General features: G+C 46.7%; 1 protein-coding gene across 2 annotated transcripts in view; it reads right to left on the bottom strand.

Annotated features, from left to right (window-relative positions):
* The window catches only part of SH2D4B (SH2 domain containing 4B), an 88232-nt gene that overhangs the window by 33809 nt on the left and 35073 nt on the right, over positions 1-19350 (bottom strand). For both annotated transcript variants that reach the window (XM_045437858.1, XM_045437859.1), the window contains exon 4: positions 12884-13031. In XM_045437858.1, the coding sequence (XP_045293814.1) occupies positions 12884-13031 (148 nt within the window). The remainder of the gene's footprint in view (positions 1-12883; positions 13032-19350) is intronic.

Below are 19350 nucleotides of genomic sequence, written 5' to 3'. Positions count from 1 at the left end.
GGGCTGGGTCAATGGCCAAGCCAGGAACCATCCTTTCTGCTACCACAGGGTGAGTTATTAGAAACACTGGCATCCTGGTCCTGGTGCCCCTTCTCTGGTTTGCAGTGGCCTTGACAGCTGACGAGTGTGTTGGCGAGAGGATCCTTTGGGAGCTCTGTCACTCCCAGAGGCCCCTCTCTCCAGCCTTCCAGGCTTTTGTGTTCCTCCAGGCAGGGCCCTGTCTCAGCCAAGTGGCCTTGGAAAAGACATCTGTGTGTTGCTGCTTCTAACACTCACAAGGGAGTCCTAGAGCTGGGAAAATGCCAAGAGAGGGAACAAAACCGGTTGGAGGCAAGGTCTGGAATTCAAGCTAATTCTTTTGTAGTCTGAATGCATCCTGTCAGGTCCCTATCTGCCTCTAACATCTAGTTCTTTCTGCAGAGAACTCTTAGGGCTGGCCGTGTCCTAATTGTGCATGACTGGTAATTGAGTGGGCCTGAGAAGGTCACCTTCCCCTCCTAGAGTAAAATCTTACCCATAATCTACTTCTATTCCAATCATTCCACGCATGTGTAGCCAACACCTACAACCTGCCAACGTCAGAGAACTGTGTTCTGTTAGTGCCTGGAGGACACAAGACAAATAAGCCCTTGTCCTGAAAGGCAGCACTTCTGAAGTTGTCTCTCAACTTGTCAAAGACCCTTTCTTGAAATAAAACGTTACCCCAGGGGCGCCTGGGTGGCTCAGTCTGTTGAGCGTCCGACTTCAGCTCGGGTCACGATCTCGCGGTTTGTGAGTTCGAACCCCATGTCGGGCTCTGTGCTGACGGCTCGGAGCCTGGAGCCTGCTTCGGATTCTGTGTCTCCCCCTCTCTCTGCCCCTCCCCTGCTCACGCTCTGTCTCTCACTGTCTATCAAAAATAAATCAATGTCAAAAAAAAAAAAAAAAAAAACACAAAAAACAACGTTGCCCCAGATCCGAAGAAGGGCACATCAAGTCTGTCCCTCAGAAGGTCTTTATGGAAGTGGAGGTCACATGCAGAGGATCCAGTAGGCCGAATCCCACAAGGTCAGGTGGGGAATTTCTTCTGCTCTACTCATGGCTATCGTCCAGTGACTACAATACATACATGCCAGCCAACAGACAATGCCTATTCTTGGCTGACTGTGTCCAGTTAAGGATTTAACTCTGAGCTGGGTGCAGACATAACAGAGACCGGACCCTCAAGGTGCTACCTGGGAAAACAAGATAAATATCTCTAACACAATGAAGTCTGGGACAAATAAAGCATTGTCAGGGTTTAGGGACAGCAGCTCTCATATTCTGCGAGAAAGCCAACAGCCATCACAGGAGAGGAAGCATCTGGGAAGATCAACAGGAGTTTTCCAGAGAAAGAAGCCATCCCAGGGAGAATCCTAGGTTTGGTGCCCAGCTGGCTCATCTGTAAGTTCCGGATACCAGGAACACCATGATGCCTGCCTTGCATTGCCGCGGGAGGGTCAAACAAAGCCAGGGTGCCCAGGCGTGGGCTTTGCAGCCACTAGCCAGCAAAAGAAACACAGACAGTGGTGCCCTACAAAAGCCAGCGACCTTTGAGAGCTTACAGCCCCACACAGACAGCGACACTCAGTGACAGACAAGTTGCAGAAGGAAGTCATAGGCAACCTAGGAAGATGGGCTTTTGGGACTCAGCCAGGTGAGGCCCAGAGCCATTCGACACACAGAGACTAAAGTCAGCCTCCTAAGGGCCAGCTCAAGCCTGCCATTGTCTTCCTCAAAGCCTTCAGGGGCTCCCACTGGACACAGGATAAAGGACAAATTCCCCTCCCCAGCCCTTAAGAAGTGTCCCGCCTGCCCCACTTCCTTTCCCAGCCTGATGGTTTCTGAGCTCCTCCCCATTCTTCACTGGGCTCCACTGGGCTTCCCATGCTCTGCAGACTCTGTCCTGCTCGGCTGTGCTCAGCCAGCTCAGACCAACTGTGATGAACACACAGCCAGGGCAGCGCAGAAAGGCCGAGGCACTGACAGCTCTCAGGGGTGAGGACGTGGCCAAAGCCACAAGCAGGAAGCAAGTGGGAGCTCTGCCTTGGCCTTGGCAAAGCCAACCCTGGGCAGCAAGAAAAGGGATTATGGAAAAGGGACCGGAGTGGAGTCACACGGGGTCAAGGGCAGCTCCAAAACAACTTTCTTGGTTTGTTTTATTTTTTCTCTCCTTACGTTCCTGTTTTGTCTTTGAGATATAATTGACCTATAACAATGCGTGTGTTTAAGGCATACAACGTGCTGATTTGACACATGTATATATTGTAATTGTAATGATGGCCACGATACCGTTAGCTAACACCTCCAACACCTCTCATAAGCATTTCTTTCTTGTGGTCAGAACATTCCAGATCTAGTCTCCTAGCAGCTCTCACGTGTATAACACAGCACTGTTCGCTGGAGCTGCTGTGCTGTGCACTAGATCTCCAGAACTTACTCATCTTCTAGGTGCCAGTTTGCGCCCTTTGACCATCATCTCCCCCAGTCCTTGCCCCCTCCCAGCCAGCCCCTGGTAACCATCATTCTAGTTATTTCTAGGAGTTTCGCTTTTTTTGATTCAACACATAAGCGATATCATCATGTAGTATTTGTCTTTCTCTGTCTGACTAATCTCTCTTAGCATATTATCCTCAAGGTCCAACCATGTTGTTGCAAATGGCAAGATTTCCTTCTTTCTTATGGATAGTATTTCTGTGTGTGTGTGTGTGTGTGTGTGTGCATACACACAGAGAATGTGTATACATATTGTGTCTACACACACACACACACGTTCTTTATACACTCTTCCATTGACAGACACTTGGGTTGTTTCCATATCTTGGCTATTATGAGTAATGATGCAATAAACATGGGAGTGCAGGTTATCTCTTCAACAGCTTGTTTTCATTTCCTTTGGACGTATACCCAGAAGTGGGATTGCTGGATCATGGGGTATTTCTATTTTTAAGTGTCTGAGGAAGTTCACTGTTCTCCACAGTCTCACCAATTTACATTCCCACCAACGGCATACACCAGTTCCCTTTTCTGCACATCTTTGGCACGCTCCATCTGGCTTCCCTAAGAAAATTCCAGAACGGCCCTGGGCCTCAGTTTCCACCTCTGTCAAAATGAGAATGACACAAACGTCTGCCTCACGGAGTTGTCATGGAGAGTAAATGAAACATATAAAAATACTATAAACTATGAAGTGTCCTGGAAAAGCGATGTCTGACTAAATCAGGCCCCTGGCTTTGATCCTTTCTTCAAATCTCTCGAAGCCTGAGTCTGGAGCCAGGGTGCCTAGATTCAGATCCCAGCTTCACTTACCAGCTGTGTGACGCGGGACCAGTTACTTAATCGCCCTGGGCCTGCATTCCGTCATAAGTTAAACGGAGATAATAACAGTCCCTACCTCATAACGTTGTCATGAGGATCCAGAGAGCTCATAAGGTAAGCCACTTAAAACCATGTCAGGTACATATTAAGCACTATGGTTAAGTATTAGCTAAAATGTTTCTTTTCATCAGCCCCGGAATTGCCAGGTCTAAAACCGAGTTCCTGGCCAGCCCAGGAGGGGGCACCCTTGCTGGCCGATCATGGGGAATCCTCTCTGGGTCAAGCAGCTTACCCTAAATTCCACTTTGAACTCCTGAGGGATTGCTCCAGTTCCTTCTCAGAATCAGGAATGAATTCAGACTGTATCCCAGGAATCTGCCACAGAAAACCCTCAGCCAGAACCCATGGGGTATTTTTCTTCTAACCCAGCGAAAATAACTCAAACTCACATGAGGAGCCACAGGCATTTTCTGCCCTGAGCCAGCAAGTATCAGACTCTCCCCGCAGCCTGGCAGACCCACTGCAGAGGTGAGGACCCGCGCCAAGACACCTGCTTCTTCCTCCCACAGCCCATGTCCCAGCCCAAGGTGACGCCCCATGGGCCTGGCCAACAGGCACTGCGAGGCCTGCTCCACACACAGAACAAAGGGTGACCATGGCCATTCTTACTTCCAAGGTAAGATCCGTGGTCTCCTTTCTCCTTCTGCTAATGGGAAACTGAGGCTATGTCACAGTAACACTGTATGGATGGCTGGAACAGTGTGAAAACACCGAGGACTTCAGGAGAAAGGTTGAATTGAGGTATCAAACAACAGACTAACCACAATAAGACACCACTTCACACGCATCAGGGTAGCTCTTTTGTTTTTCATTTTTTTAGTTAGAAAAAAACAGTAAACAAGTGTTGGCAAGGATATGGAGAGAGTGGAACCTTTGTGCATTGTTGGTGGAAATGAAAAATGGTGCAGCTGCTGTGGAAAATGGTATGGCAGGTCCAGAAAAATTAAATGTACAATTGCCATACAATCTTCCGGATATATACCCAAAAGAATTGAAAGTAGGGGTTGAAACAAATTTTTGTACAGCAATATTCACAGAAGCATGATTCACAATAGCCAGAAGGTGGAAACAACCCAAATGTTCATCAAAGAGATAACCGAAGTATGGTATGTGTGTGTTTGTGTGTATGTGTGTATACACATATATGCATATATGTATATGCAGTGGAATATTATTCAGCCTTTAAAAAGAAGCGAATTCCTTGGGACGCCTGAGCGTCCGACTTCGGCTCAGGTAATGATCTCATGGTTTGTGAGTTTGAGCCCCACATCAGGCTCTGTGCTGACAGCTCAGAGCCTGGAGCCTGCTTCGAGTTCTGTGTCTCCTTCTCTCTCTGCCCCTCCCCTGCTCACACTCTGTCTCTCTCTCTCTCTCTCTCTCAAAAATAAATAATAAAACATTTTTTAAAAAATTTTTTAGGGGCGCCTGGGTGGCGCAGTCGGTTAAGCGTCCGACTTCAGCCAGGTCACGATCTCGCGGTCCGTGGGTTCGAGCCCCACGTCAGGCTCTGGGCTGATGGCTCAGAGCCTGGAGCCTGTTTCCGATTCTGTGTCTCCCTCTCTCTCTGCCCCTCTCCCGTTCATGCTCTGTCTCTCTCTGTCCCAAAAATAAATAAACGTTGAAAAAAAAAATTTTTAAAAAAAAAAAATTTTTAAAAGAAGGGAATTCCAATACCTGCTACAATGTGGACGAATCTTTAAGACATTATGCTAAGTGAATAAGCCAGACACAAAAGGACATCATATGATTCCACTGATATTCCACGCACGGTACTTACAATAGTTAAATACACAGCAAAAAGGAGAATGTTGGTTTCCAGGGGTTGGGGACTAGGTGGGACAGGGAGTTATTGTTTAATGGGGACGGAGTTTCAGTTTGGGAAGATGAGAAAGGAGCAGTGGGCATGGGGTTCTGGAAGATTACTAGTTGTTGCTCGTCATGAGACGTTTCTCTGGAGAACTTGCCCATGGTTCCTTAGGCCCTCTCTACCTTTGCCCAGATAGAAAAGACTCAGGGTAAGAGCCACCTGGGTGGCTCAGTTGGTTGGGTGTCTGACTTCGGCTCAGATCACGATCTCACAGTTTGTGGGTTCGAGCCCCGCGTTGGGCTCTGTGCTGACAGCCTGTTCAGAGCCTGGAGGCTGCTCTGGATTCTGCTTCCCTTTCCCTCTGCCCCTCCCCCACTCACACTCTGTCTCTGTCTCTCTCAAAAATAAATAAACATTTAAAAAAATTAAAAAAAAAAAAGAAAGAAAGAAAAGAGTCAGTGTTTTATAGAATTCAGATGATCTGGTTGGTTACCTCCACAGAGAAACCAAATGCTTCAAAGCAATATCTATTTGTAGCAACCCCTTGGGTGTAATATAATGTCCCTGAAAAATAGTGAATAATTGTATACATATATAATTTAAATCTTTATGGGTGCTTTTTCATATATTATATATATGAGATATATTATGAAATTATAGTATATGAAGTTATACATATATGTGAAATCATATATATACGAAAAATATATGACAAAGCACTCATAAAGATTTAAATTATATATGTGGGTAGTTGTGTTTAACTTCTCCATTTTCTGTTCCACGTGACATTGGACAACTTAATTACCCTATCTACACCTTACTTCCTCACCTGTAAAATGGGGACGTCCTGGGATTGCTTTGTAAATGAGGTACACGAGATACTACACAGAAGGGTCTTGGACAGCTCCTGTCACACGGTACAAGTTCATTAAATATTACATCTTTATTGTTATTGCTGCCTTCGCCGTGAGGTAAGGGGACTGGAATGCCTCCTTTAGAAAGGGTCTATCCCACTTAAGGCAACGGGGTGGAGGTGGGGAATTGGTGTAGGGTTGGGGGCTGGGTAGTGTCAGGAGCTCTTGCCGGGCAAATGGGGAAAATGAAATCTTTGTGGAACAGGGAGGCTTCCTGACCCCTGGGAAATGACAACAGGCACTCCAGAGAGTGAAGGATATGCACACAGGCCCCTGGGCACTCAATGTGCTGGAGCAGCCATCCCCTGCAGAACGGATGGATTTGGCACCAAGATGATGAACCCTGAGAGATGAGCCTCAGGGAAAGAAAGTGAGGCTCACCCCCAGCTAAACGTGGCCAAGGGAAGAAGACCTCTCTCCACCCCGACTCAAGTCTTCTGAGGTCACCACCCACCATTGTCCTGCTGACGATTCTTTTTTTTTTTTTTTTTTTTAATTTTTTTTTTTTCAACGTTTATTTATTTTTGGGACAGAGAGAGACACAGCATGAACGGGGGAGGGGCAGAGAGAGAGGGAGACACAGAATCGGAAGCAGGCTCCAGGCTCTGAGCCATCAGCCCAGAGCCCGACGCGGGGCTCGAACTCACGGACCGCGAGATCGTGACCTGGCTGAAGTCGGACGCTTAACCGACTGCGCCACCCAGGCGCCCCGTGTCCTGCTGACGATTCTTGATGGCTGCCACCAGTGACCCCCTGTGGCCACCAGAAGTAATTTCAGGGGTTCCTTAAGGCCAGGGTAAACCTGGGGATGACTCTGCTTTGGGACAAAAGAAAGCCCCCAGGGATTCTTGAGCAATTCAAGAGAAGAGAGAACCCCAAGCAGGATATGAATCAGGCATGTGGAGACTCAGGCTGGCACTATTCTAAGTTGTAAAACCAAAAACATTTGGCACTCAGAGCATGAAGAACAGCTCTAACTGGTTACATCCAAAGAGACATTGCATAATTTCCCATCCCATGAGTAGATAGGACAGGCCCTTCTTCTGTGTTATCTTTTCCTTCCAGCCCCACCCCATCTCCAGACCGCACTGCGTCTCCTCAAACCCCTGCGGGTTCTGCCTGTCTCAAGCACACAGCATTTTAGAATCACCCACATGAAACCCAGACTCCAGAGCAGTCTCCTTTCTATGGGCAAAGAGAAGGCAACCAACGTAATTGGACTCCATACTGGGCCTGAGCACACAGTTTCTCCCTCAGTTCTGACCACACCCTGGCAAGGGGGGGAGCCAAGCAGAGCACAGATCGTGTGTTAAGGGTCACACCAGAATCACACGGTTCAAGGAGGGAGGAGAGGGGTAAAGAAGAACACAGCTCCAATTTTTGGAAAGTGTATCATTCACCAAGTCGTGCTGGCTTGTCTCCAAATCTCTGGGCAGCTAGACATCACCTAACTCCACATGCCTGCAAGTTCACAGTTGAGACATAATTAAATGAATTTCTGCCTGGAATATTCAGAGCTTCTCAGAAGCCAGAGCCTGCTCTGCTATTTGAACTGAACAACTAACTTCGTATTCTAGTGATACTAAAGGAAACAATGCCCTTTTTCCTCTAACTTGGAGAATTTAATTTAGGTGTTTTATCAAAAACTGCTGCTCCCAGGAGATTAATGGCCCACTATAATCTCTCATGTTAAATTAATTGACTGCAGAACGGCTTTGCTGGTTTTGAATGACAGGCTCCAGAGTTTAGCGCATCATTCTTCAAGAAAGCATAAAATAGGGAACCAAAATCAGGGGACCTGAATTATCACCTTTCCTCTGTCTTTTGGAGGGTTTTCCATTTTCTGCTGCCACACTTACGTTAATTAGCAATCAGGCAGCCCTTGAGCCAGAGAATCTCCTGTCTCCATCCCCAAGGAAACACCATAACGGTCCACCTCATCGTGTCACTACCAGAAGAGAAACGCTCCTGAGTGACACATCCTCCCTCTCCCTTTACCCTCCCAACAAGCCTCAACTCAACACAGATGCCCCCACTGTACAAAACAGAAACTGAGCAACTGAGCACGAACTTGGTCCACAGTCACACTAGCCAGTGGCAGAGCTGGGGCGGGGCTCCCAGTCCAGGGCTCCTCCCCCTCCCACACTAGAGTAGCCTCATGTGACTTCACCCTGTAACTGTTCACCATATTTTCAGTATAAACCTTTGTCCCGCCTTCTTGTTTCTCCCCTCTCTTCTTCCGTTCTGAATCTAAATGAATTGTTATTTAGCTCTTGCCTATCTTCCCTTTCTAGCCTCATTCTCGTCATTGTTCACCAGGAACCCCAGGCTGCAGCCGATTCGGAACATGTGCCATGCCCTATGCACACGATGATGACCTTGCTTTTGCTCAGTGCTGCTCCCTCTGCTGTGATGCCCTTCCCTGCCTTCTTTACCTCTCCATTTTTCCCAAACCAAATGCCATTTCCTCCATGGAGGCCTTTCCAAATGCTCTATACACCGCGATCAAGTGGGATGTATTCTGGGATGCAAGGATGGCTCAACAGCGGCAAATCAATAACTCTGACACACCACAGTAACAAAAAGAAGAATAAAAATCACATGATCATCTCAGTAGATGCAGAAAATGCATTTCACAAAACTCAGCATCTTTTCATGATAAACACTCTCAAGAAATTGGAGATAGAAAGAATGTACCTCATGATAAAAGCCATATATGACAAGCCCATAACTAACCTCATAAGCCCCAGTGTATGGTTGAAAGCTTTTGCTCTAAGATCAGAAGCAAGACAAGAATGCCCACTGTCACCACTTTTATTCACCATAATGCTGGAAGTTCTAGCCAGAATAATTAGGCAAGAAAAAAATAATAAAAGGCATCCAAATCAGAAAGGAAGAAGTAAAACTATCTCTGTTTGCAGGCGGCATGACCTTGCACATAGAAAACCCTAATAATTTTACCCAAAAATTTTTAGAACTAATAAACAAATTAAAATGGCAGGATACAAAATCAACATACAAATGTCAGTTGTGTTTCTATGCACTAACAGTGAATCAGCAAAAAAATAATAATAAAACAACCCCATTTACAATAGCATCAGGGTGCATGAAACAGGCAATGGGGATTAAGGAGCGCACTTGTTGGGATGAGCACTGGGTGTTGTATGTAAGTGATGAATCACTAAATTCTACACCTGAAACTAATATTACACTATATGTTAACTAACTGGAATTTAAATAAAAGCTTGGAAAGAAAAAAAAAAAAAAAGAACAAAATACTAGAAATAAATTTAACCAAGGAGGCAAAAGACCACTATATGACATTAAGGAAAGAAATTGAAGAAGACACAAACAAATGGAAAGACTTATCTTGTGTTCATAGACTGGAAGAATAAATATTGTTAAAATAAATATACTACTCAAAGCAATGTACAGATTCAAAACAATCCCTAGTAAAATTCCAATGGCATTTTTCACAGCAATAGAAAAAATAATCCTAAAATTTGTATGGAACCACAAAAGATTTCGATAGCTAAAGCAATCTTCAGCAAGAAGAATAAAGCCAGAAGTATCTCACTTCATGATTTCAAATTATATTACAAAGCTATAGTAATCAAAACAGTATAGTACTGACATAAAAAGACACACAGACCAATGGAAAAGAATGTAGAGTTCACAAATAAACTTATGCATATATACTCAACTAATTTTCAACAAAGGCACTAAGAATCCATAATGGGCAAGGATAGTCTCTTTAATAAAAGGTGCAGGGAAAAGTGGACAGCTACTAGAAAAGAATGAAATTGAACCTTTAACTCACAGGATACACAAAAATCACCTCAAAATGGATTAAAAGCTTAAATGTAAGACCTGAAACTGTAAAACACCTGGAAGAAAACCTAGGAAAAAAGTTCCTTGACATTGGTCTTGGCGATGATATTTTGGATATGACACCAAAGGCAAAATTAAACAGGTAGGATTACATCCATTCGAAAAGCTTCTGCACAGCAAAGGAAGCTATCAACAAAATTAAAAGGCAGCCTGTGGAATAGGCAAAAATCTTTGTAAACCACACACCTAATAAGGGGTTAATATCCAAGATATATAGGAACCCATGCAACTCGATTAGCCAAAACAAATAACCCAATTTAAAAATAGGCAAAGGACCTGAACAGATATTTTTTTCAAAAGGATATTCAGATGGCCAACAGGTACGTGAAAAAGTGCTCAACATCATTAATCACCAGGGAAATGCAAATCAAATGACACAATGAGGTGTCACCTCACACCTGTTAGAATGTCTATTATCCAAAAGACCAGGGGTGCCTAGGTGGCTCAGTTAAGCAGGCGACTTCGTCTCAGGTCATGATCTCATGGTTTGTGAGTTCGAGCCCCGCGTCAGGCTCTGCATTGACCGCTCAGAGCCTGGAGCCTGCTTCAGATTCAGTGTCTCCCTCTCTCTCTGCCCCCCACCCTGCCCCATTCATGCTCTGTCTCTCAAAAAATAAATAAACGGGGACATCTGGCTGGCTCACTCGGTTAAGCGTCCGACTTTGGCTCAGGTCATGATCTCGTAGTTTGTGAGTTCAAGTCCCACATCGGGCTCTGGGCTGACAGCTTGGGGCCTGGACCCTGCTTTGGACTCTGTGTCTCCCTCTCTCTATGCCCTTCCCCAGCACTCACTCTCTCTCAAAAATAAATAAACATTAAAATTTTTAAAAAATGAATAAACGCTTAAAAAATTAAAGAAAAAAGACAAAAGATACCAAGCATTGGCAAAGATGGGAAGAAACTAGCACCCTCATATACTGCTTGTGGAAATGTAAAACGGTACCGTCACTTTGGAAAACAGTATGGCAGTTACTCTAAATGCTAAACATAGTTACCATATGACCTAGAAATTCCACTCCCAAGAGAACGGAAAAATATGTGCACACAAAAACCCACCAATGTTCACAGCAACATTATTCATAATAGCCAAAAAGCAGAAACAACCCAAAGGTCCATCAGCTAACAAATGGATAAACAACACGGTGGCACATGCCTGCATTCAAATTTTATTCCACCACAAAAAGGAATGAAGTACTGACCCAAACGACAACATGGCTGGACTTGAAAGCATGCTGAATGAAAGAGGTCCGACACAAAAGGCCACGTAATGCATGATTCAATTTATATGAAATATCTGTAATAGGCGAATGCATAAGGACAGAAATTACATCAGTGGTTTCCAGAGGCATGGCAAGAGAAGGAATAACCAATGTGTACAGAGTTTCTCTTTGCAGTGACGGAATGTTCTGGAACTAATAGTGGTGAAGGCTGCACAACGTAGCGAGTATACTAAAAGCCACTGAATTGTACACCTTAGAACGGTGAATTTTATGTTATGTGAATTGTATTTCAATATTTTTAAGGTCTGTTTGAGGACTCTGGCATGTGATTGAGAAAAGCTTGAGGACCAGAGGGCTGGCGAGTAGAAGTCACCCCACATCTACGCTCTCCCTGCTGCGGCCCTGGTTCCAATCATCTCCAACGTGTACCCCGGCAACAGCCTCCTCCTCCCTCTCACTCCCAAGCCCACTTCTGGATGCTTCCCACTGTCCACCTGCATGAACCATGCCTTTTTATTTCCCATAGTTTTTGATGTTTTCACACCTGAGCCCAGAAAGACTGCCCCTCCCAGAGTTAGCCAAGTCCCAAAGATACTAAAGGGCTCACGTGCAAGTGTGCCTTTGTAAACCAGCCAATCAAATCACAATCACAATCAGTGATTTGTAAACCAGCCAATCAAAAACCTACATCCCAACCATTTCCTTTACCTAGTTCTTATACCCTGGGTCACTATCCACACGCCCCGTGACCCCAGGGCCAGGTGTCAGGCAACCAGAGACAGCCCCTATGCCCCAGAGACTGCAGAAATTATTCAAGCCCGCCAATCCTAAACCTGCTTACCCTGCCTGGCCCTCCCTTTCCCAAGCAAACCACAGCAAAGGCTCTGGCCCACACTGTCCCCTGGCTCCCACCGCCTCCTGACTGGCCCCAGGCCTTCCCCACGTAGCCCCGCCCCCTCGAGTAAAAACTTCCTCCTGCAAGATCCACATCTCCACATCTGCATGTGACACCAGACCTGAATCAAACGAACCCGGAGCACATACTGAAACACCACCTTGCAAATCTGGTCCCGCCTTCCCTCTCCCACCTAACTTCTCGCCACCGACAGCCTCCAAGCCTTTTCGCCACCCCCGTACATCTCCACCCTCCTGAGCACCCCACACTCCGGTCACCATGCCCTTACACCTGCTGGGGTCTCCATCTCCTGCGCCCTCTCCCTCCTCCACTTGTTTGCCTCAGTTGTTCCTGTGCCCCCCATCAAGCTCCACTCCGTAATGCTGCGTCTGGAAGCCCGCCAGGATCGCCACTCTCTGTTCCAGCAGTATGTGCTACTTTCCCCCTCCAAGCCCGTCGCCTGTGAGTCTGGCCCATGAGTCCCTCCAAGATAAGCACCATGAACCCTCATTTCTGGATGCCCAGGGCTTGGCCAGTGAAGTACTGGTAGCTCAGTAAATGTAGGGTTTTGTTTTTTAGTGTAAGAAATCTCCCCCCTAGGCAGAGAGCCCTTACCCTCTGGGTCCTCGGCAGGGCCGCGCGCGTGGGTGGCCCCGGCTAAAGGCGTGTGGGCCGCGCGCGCGCGAGCGAACCGGAAGGAGGACGGGGCACAGACACAAGTGGGAGGAGGGTGGGCGGGGAGGCAGGCCCGAGTACTCACGCTGCTCCTCCCACTCGCGCTCCTCCTTCTCGCTGGCGTGGCTCTGCAGCTGGGCCTGCTTCAGGGTCCAGTAGAGTTCCTTCGCCCTCTGCTCTTCCTGGAGGCGAATCTGCTCCTCTCCCCGCTTCCGCTCCTCTTCCTCTTTCCTCTAAAATATCATGGGGACAGAAGGGCGTGAGGTCACGAGAGAGAAGCGCCCCTGTGCGGCTGAGCAGGGCTGAACCGTCGCGCGGTGTGGCGGGGTGGGCCGGCCCGGCAGGTGGCGGCGGCTCAGTTTCCGGCTCTGACGCATGAAATGGCAACAGTTCGTTCGGCCTAATCCAGGCAGCGGGAAGGATCAAATGGGTAAAAACACATGGAACAATGTGTAGACTCTAAAGCTTTCTGCAAAGAAAAGGGGACGCTGGGCCATCTTGCATTGTGGGGGGAAAGGCGAGTAAGTACCCGTCTTCCTGGGGGCCAGTGAAGCAGGATGGGACCATGTCCTAACCTTATGTCCGAATAAGGTATTTCAGAGACAAGCAGGGTTGCCCCACTTCTGCAATTGTTGTCCCTCTTTTAATCTCCAAAAGGGCTGTGTGTGTGTGTGTGTGTGTGTGTGTGTGTGTGTGTGTGTATTTTCCTCTACCTTTGGTCAAACGTGCATTATATGCCAAAGGCTCATTTAAAAAACCAGCCAGTCTGTGGGGTGCCTGGGTGGCTCAGTCGGTTAAGCATCTGACTTCCGCTAGGGTCATGATGTCACGGTTTCTGAGTTCAAACCCCACCTTAGTCTCTGTGCTGACAGCTCAGAGCCTGGAGCCTGCTTCGAAGTCTGTGTCTCCCTCTCTCTCTCTCTCCTCCTCTGCTCACGGTCTGTCTCTCTCTGTCTTTCAAAAATAAACATACATACATACATAAATGGAATAAAACCACCAAGTGTCAGGGCCCCTGGGGGTGGCTTAGTTGGTTAAGCATACGACTTCGGCTCAGGTCATGATTCCATTGCTTGTGGGTTCGAGTCCTGCATCCGGCTCTGTGCTGATAGCTCACAGCTATGAGCCTGGAGCCTGCTCCGGATTCTGTCTCGGTCTTTTTGCCCCTCCCCCTCTCAAGCTGTCTTTGTCCTCTCTCTCTCTCTCTCTCTCTCTCTCAAATATACATTAAAAAAAATTTTTTAATAGAATAAAAACCGGCAAGTCTCCAAACCACTTCACCCCAACCTACCCCACCCTTCCCCAGTGCCCAGAGGCCACCATTCTCCCTTATTTTGGCTGCTCCTTCGTGTGGTTACATCTCCGTCTGCCTAATGCGGCTAATATTTTGATGTATCAATTCTAGGCATTAAACTACTGCCTTTCATTTTTGCTTCATGACTATTTAGCACTAATGTTTCTCACACAGGTACACACCCGAACTTTCCCTCTCTTCATCCTCACAATGTCAACATCGCTCTCTGTGGTGAAATCAAGGAGTCAGACTAAATATGGCTCACTGCAAAGCCAGAGTGGGGCGCTGTGATGTTCTTTAGCCTTCTAACACAATCTCTGAAACGTGGGTATATGTCTCACAACCTACAATCTGCCTTTTTCATGGGCAACGGTTTTTTCTTTCTTCTTAAAATGATGATTGACAAGTTGTTACTTAACTAATAATGGCATCTTATATTTAGTAAAACATGGTAGTATGATGGCTGTTTCTTTCCTGAGTTTATAATTGTTTTATCCTGAAGTTGAATATTGAGTTTTCCCAAACTTCTCTAAGACCTGTGGTAGATCTTTCTCTGTGTTTATTATTTTTTAAAGATTTTTTAAAATGTTTATTTATTTGAGACAGAGAGAGAGAGCACTAGTTGGGGAGGGGCAGAGAGAGAGAGAGAGAGAGAGACAGAGGATCTGAAGCAGGCTCTTTGCTGACAGCAGAGGGCCCGATGGGGGGCTTGAACTCACGAACCGTGAGATCATGACCGGAGCCGAAGCCAGACGCTTATCCAACTGAGCCACCCAGGTGCCCCACTGTGTTTATTATTATAACAGATAAACAGCAGTTATTATTTTTCCAGGATCATCACTGCCCCCAGATGCCAGCCTCCCTTTTTCTCCCAACTCAACTCGTTGTTACCGGAGTCTCCTGTCTGTCCACCCACCAGGGACTCATTTCTCAGCCCTCCCTGAGTTGAAGCTCTTGTTTCTTTGTTCCTTGTTCTTTTTCTGGCCCCTTCGTCATTTGGCAGCAACAGGACTTCTCAGCTATGGACGCACAGAGAGACACTCACTGAGTCTTAGCTGAAAACATCTATATGCTGCCCTCAGATATAACAGCTCATTTGGCTGAGCATAGAATTTAATTAAAAATCATTTTCCTAAAGCAGAATTTAGAAGACTTTACCTCCTAGCATCCAGTACTGCCACTCGGATTCTCAATCTTCTGCATGAGATATTAATTTTTCTCTTTATTGCTGACATTGTGAACGTAGTTACATGATGTGCCTTGGTGGCGATTTTCTTTCATTGACTGTGCCAGGCACTCAGGTAACTTTCTGCCTGAAGTCTCAGATCTTTCCAGTCTAATACACCTTGGCTTAGAATTTCTTGGATAATTTCTTCTCCTCTCACTGTTTTTCTTTCTAGAACTCCTGTTTGTCAAATGCTGGACTCCTTGACTTGATCCTCTTGGTGCCTTATCATTTCTCTCTTATTTTCCATCTCCTCTCTTAGCTGTTCTACTTCCTGGTTGATTTCACTGACTTTCTTGTCTAAATCTGCTACTACATTTTTTATTTCAAGCACCGCATTTGTAATCCCCAAGCCCTCCTTCTTATTCTTCGGTCGTTCTTTTTGGCTTCATTGCACCCTGTTCTGGTTTCATCCCTGTTATGAGTGTAATGTTTCATCTCTGAGGATGTTAGAGCTTTTTCTCCCCTATATTCTGATTTAGATCTGTTTCCTCTGTTTTTTGTTTTTTATTTTCTTTAAAGTGTGTTTTATGTGATGCTTGTCATTCGTGTTGGAGGCTTTCCTCAGATGTCTGATGTTTCCTGGCTGCCTATTCATATTCAAGAGAGAAAATAACTACACAGAGACTCAGTATATAGACAGGACTTCTTTGAGAGGTGGGCTCCACTCTAGGATGAATGGACAAGGAGTCAGCCATTTCGCTGGGGAACGCTCAAGTATCTAGAAGTCCTTTCTCGGAGATTATCCTACCTGAGTGGTATACCAGAAGTCTGTGGGGGAGGCAGGCTGCAGGCAGGACAGCTCTTAGACCCTAGCAAGCAGAACCCATGGCCTACACCTCATATTTCATAGGAACACCATGCTTTGAAATGTCTTCTTTGCAAACATCCCTCTCAGGTCCCCCCCAGGAATGGCCACAGAGTCCTCCCAGGATTGGCAGGGGCAGCAGTGGAATCCAGGTAAGGTACTCCAAGTCCAGACCAGCTCCTGCATGAGCCCTAGTCTCCGTTTCTCCCCTCGGTGCTCTCTGACCCTTCCTTCGTGAAAGGTGTTAACCATATGCCCCATAGGGGCTCCAGGATTCATTTATGGAGGCATCCTGGAGCCTGATGGCCAGGCATGGTTCTAGGAGGGTGACCTGGCAAGCAGATGAAACCTGCCAGCTAGCATGGTATTTTCTTTTTTTTTTTTTTTAATGTTTATTTATTTTTTTTGAGAGAGAGAGTAAGAGAGAAGGAGGGGCAGAGAGAGAGGAGAATTCCAAGCAGGCTCTGCACTGTCAGTACAGAGCCGGATGTGGGGCTTGATCCCACGAACTGTGAGATCATGACTTTAGCCAAAATCAAGAGTTGGACACTTAATTGACTGAGCCACCCAGGTGCCCGCAGCACCATATTTTCATCACAGGATCGCATGAGATTAGGTCACCAGAACAGAGCTAACAGGCTGATTTTATGTGACTCAAGTTAATTATTATAAACAAAGACACCATGCAGAAATACCTGCGGCCCTGTGAGTCCTAGAGGAACCCTGGCTGCAGGTCCCACTGCACGTGTTCAGACCTTTACCGTTTCCCATCTGCCCCTGGCCTGCTCTCTCCACTCTGCCTGACACACTGAGCTCTGGACCCCTGCCAGCGCCCCATCTCCTTCCGCTTGGAGGGAGGGATGTAGCAGCCTGGAAGAAATGGATGAAAATGGGGACATGGGGGTCCAGCCACACCACAGAGAAACTGAGCCAGTCTGAGCTCCCCTCGCCATAGTCCCTGGTGCCTCCGGGTCCTGAGCCCATGTGGATCCAGACCAATACAGCTCACCTACTCACCCTCTTCCTGCTGGTGCCCCACTGAACCCCTCCCCACTCCCCCTCCCGGCAACCAAACTCTGGTGAATATTTTCTCATCTGTTCTCTCTTCTCGTCTTCTATCTCCTTGTGCTTTAGAACTTTCTCGGTCCTTTGCTACTATTTTAATGGATCAACAAGAGAAAAAAAAAGATAACTGAGTTTTAATCCTTCATTTAATAAAGACATAGTTTTTTGTTTCTTCTGAAATGGTATAAATTAAGGTTTTTCCACTAATTCAAATCCATTTTTTAATCCTAAAGAATAAAATTTCCACTTCCAAATCAGCCATTCTCAAGAGTTGGGAATTAGGGCTAAAGAAGGCAAGTGGCTTCATGTAGTCACTCACCAAACACAAAGCACCTAGAGGCTCAGGCTGGCATCGGGCTGTGGGCTCTGGGGACACAGCCATGGGCATGATGCACACAGGCCCCACCCTCAGAGCTCACCTTCCAGTGCGTGAAACACACCAGACAAATAAAAATCAGGAAATGCCAGAGAATAATAAACAGTGTGCAAAGAATTAAAACAGGGTAAGTGACAGAATTTAGGAAGCTACTTTAGGCTGTATGACCAGAAGCCCTCCTAGGAGGGACAATGTGATCTGATAACCGAACAATAAGGAAGAATACTGGTAAGTAAGTACTGGGGAAAAGAAATTTCCAGGCAGAGAAAAACCACACACACAATAGGGCCAGCATTGCAAATGGGTTTGCCATGTTTGAGTACAGAATCATCTACCGTGTCTGAAAGAAGAAAAGTGAAAATGCTATCTTTGATGAGTTCGAGAAGCCATCTGATGCCCCCAGAGGCCTGCCGTTAGCAGCAGGATGCGTGTGCCTGGGCTTCAGGGCAAGTTCAGCTGAAGATTTTGGCTGAGAAGCCATCTGCAGAGGGATGAAGTGTCTCAGCCACAGGACCTAATGCTATCCCTGAGAGAAAGAACGCAGATCAAAAGAAAACAACCAGAGATAAATCAGAGATGCAAGCTCAGCGTAGGGAATATAGTCAATAAAACCGTAATAATGTTGCATGGTGACGGATGGTGACCACGCTTATCGAGGTAAGCGTTGCGTAATGCATAGAATGGTCAAATCAATATGTTGCACACCTGAAACTAACACTGTACATCAATTACACTTCAATAATAACAGTCCAAAAGAGCGAGAGGGAGAGAGAACAACCAGAGTGTCTTGGGCCACTCCACCATTTAAAACTTGAGAGAAAGAGCTGGAGCCAGGAAAGGAGGCTGAGAAGGAAGGCCAACAGATAAGCTAAAAACCCAGAAGGGGCGATGTCTGTTGGAGAAGCCAATAGAAGAGAACATTTCAAGTAAAAGGGAGTGGTAAACTGAGCTGCAGGCCCAGAGACATCGAGACAGCGCAGAAGATAAGGACAGAGAAGCGACAAGGGAAGGCGGGTGGTGGCCACAGGATGTGATGGGAGAGCGAAAGCGGCCAAGGTAAGGGGAGGGGAAGGCAGCCATCCAGGCGACTGAGGGGAGGGAGTGGAATGACCGCAGGCAGCCCTTTAAGGACATCTGCAGACAAGCAGAGACAGGGATCAACAGGTGGAGGGGAGTGTGGGGTCAGGAGGGAAATAGCCTCAGGTGAGAAATGCTAGAGTCAAGAGTTGGTGATGGATACAAAACTGGAACCAAAGTCGGCCTGGCTCCAAAGCAGAACAAGCGGGGTTTTAGCTCAAAGCCGTGAAAAAAACTCCCCTTCGGCAGTCACCAGCATGTCAGCAGAGCAAAAATCAGCCCCACGTGGGCACAGCATTACAGTGTACACAGCAGGTTTCCTGTGCCCCCACAGGGCCCCCCCCCCACCTCCGACCAAGGAGGTCACATCACCCAACACACAGAGCGCCAGCCAAAATGGCGTCCACCCAGACACTTCAGATCCAGCACCTGCCCACGTCAGGTCTTCCAGGCGGGAAGGTCTTAGGGAAAATACAGTCAGCCAAGACTGTCAGAGTCAGAGGGGCTTCAGCCTCCTGGTCCTACTTTCTGATATAGACAAGGAGTGTATTGGCTTGCTTGGGCTCCCATAGCGAAGTACTACAAACCAGGAGGCTTAAACAACAGACACTTATGAGCTATAGAGGCCATAACTCATCAATTAGAACACCCACTTGTCCGAGATCAAGGCGTGGGCAGGGCTGGTTTCTTCTGAGGCTTCTCTCCTT

The sequence above is a fragment of the Leopardus geoffroyi genome, chromosome D2, assembly GCF_018350155.1.
Source record: "Leopardus geoffroyi isolate Oge1 chromosome D2, O.geoffroyi_Oge1_pat1.0, whole genome shotgun sequence".
NCBI classification, from domain to species: domain Eukaryota; kingdom Metazoa; phylum Chordata; class Mammalia; order Carnivora; family Felidae; genus Leopardus; species Leopardus geoffroyi.
Note: the sequence above shows the minus strand (reverse complement) of the source record. Positions and strands in the feature narration are given on the sequence as shown.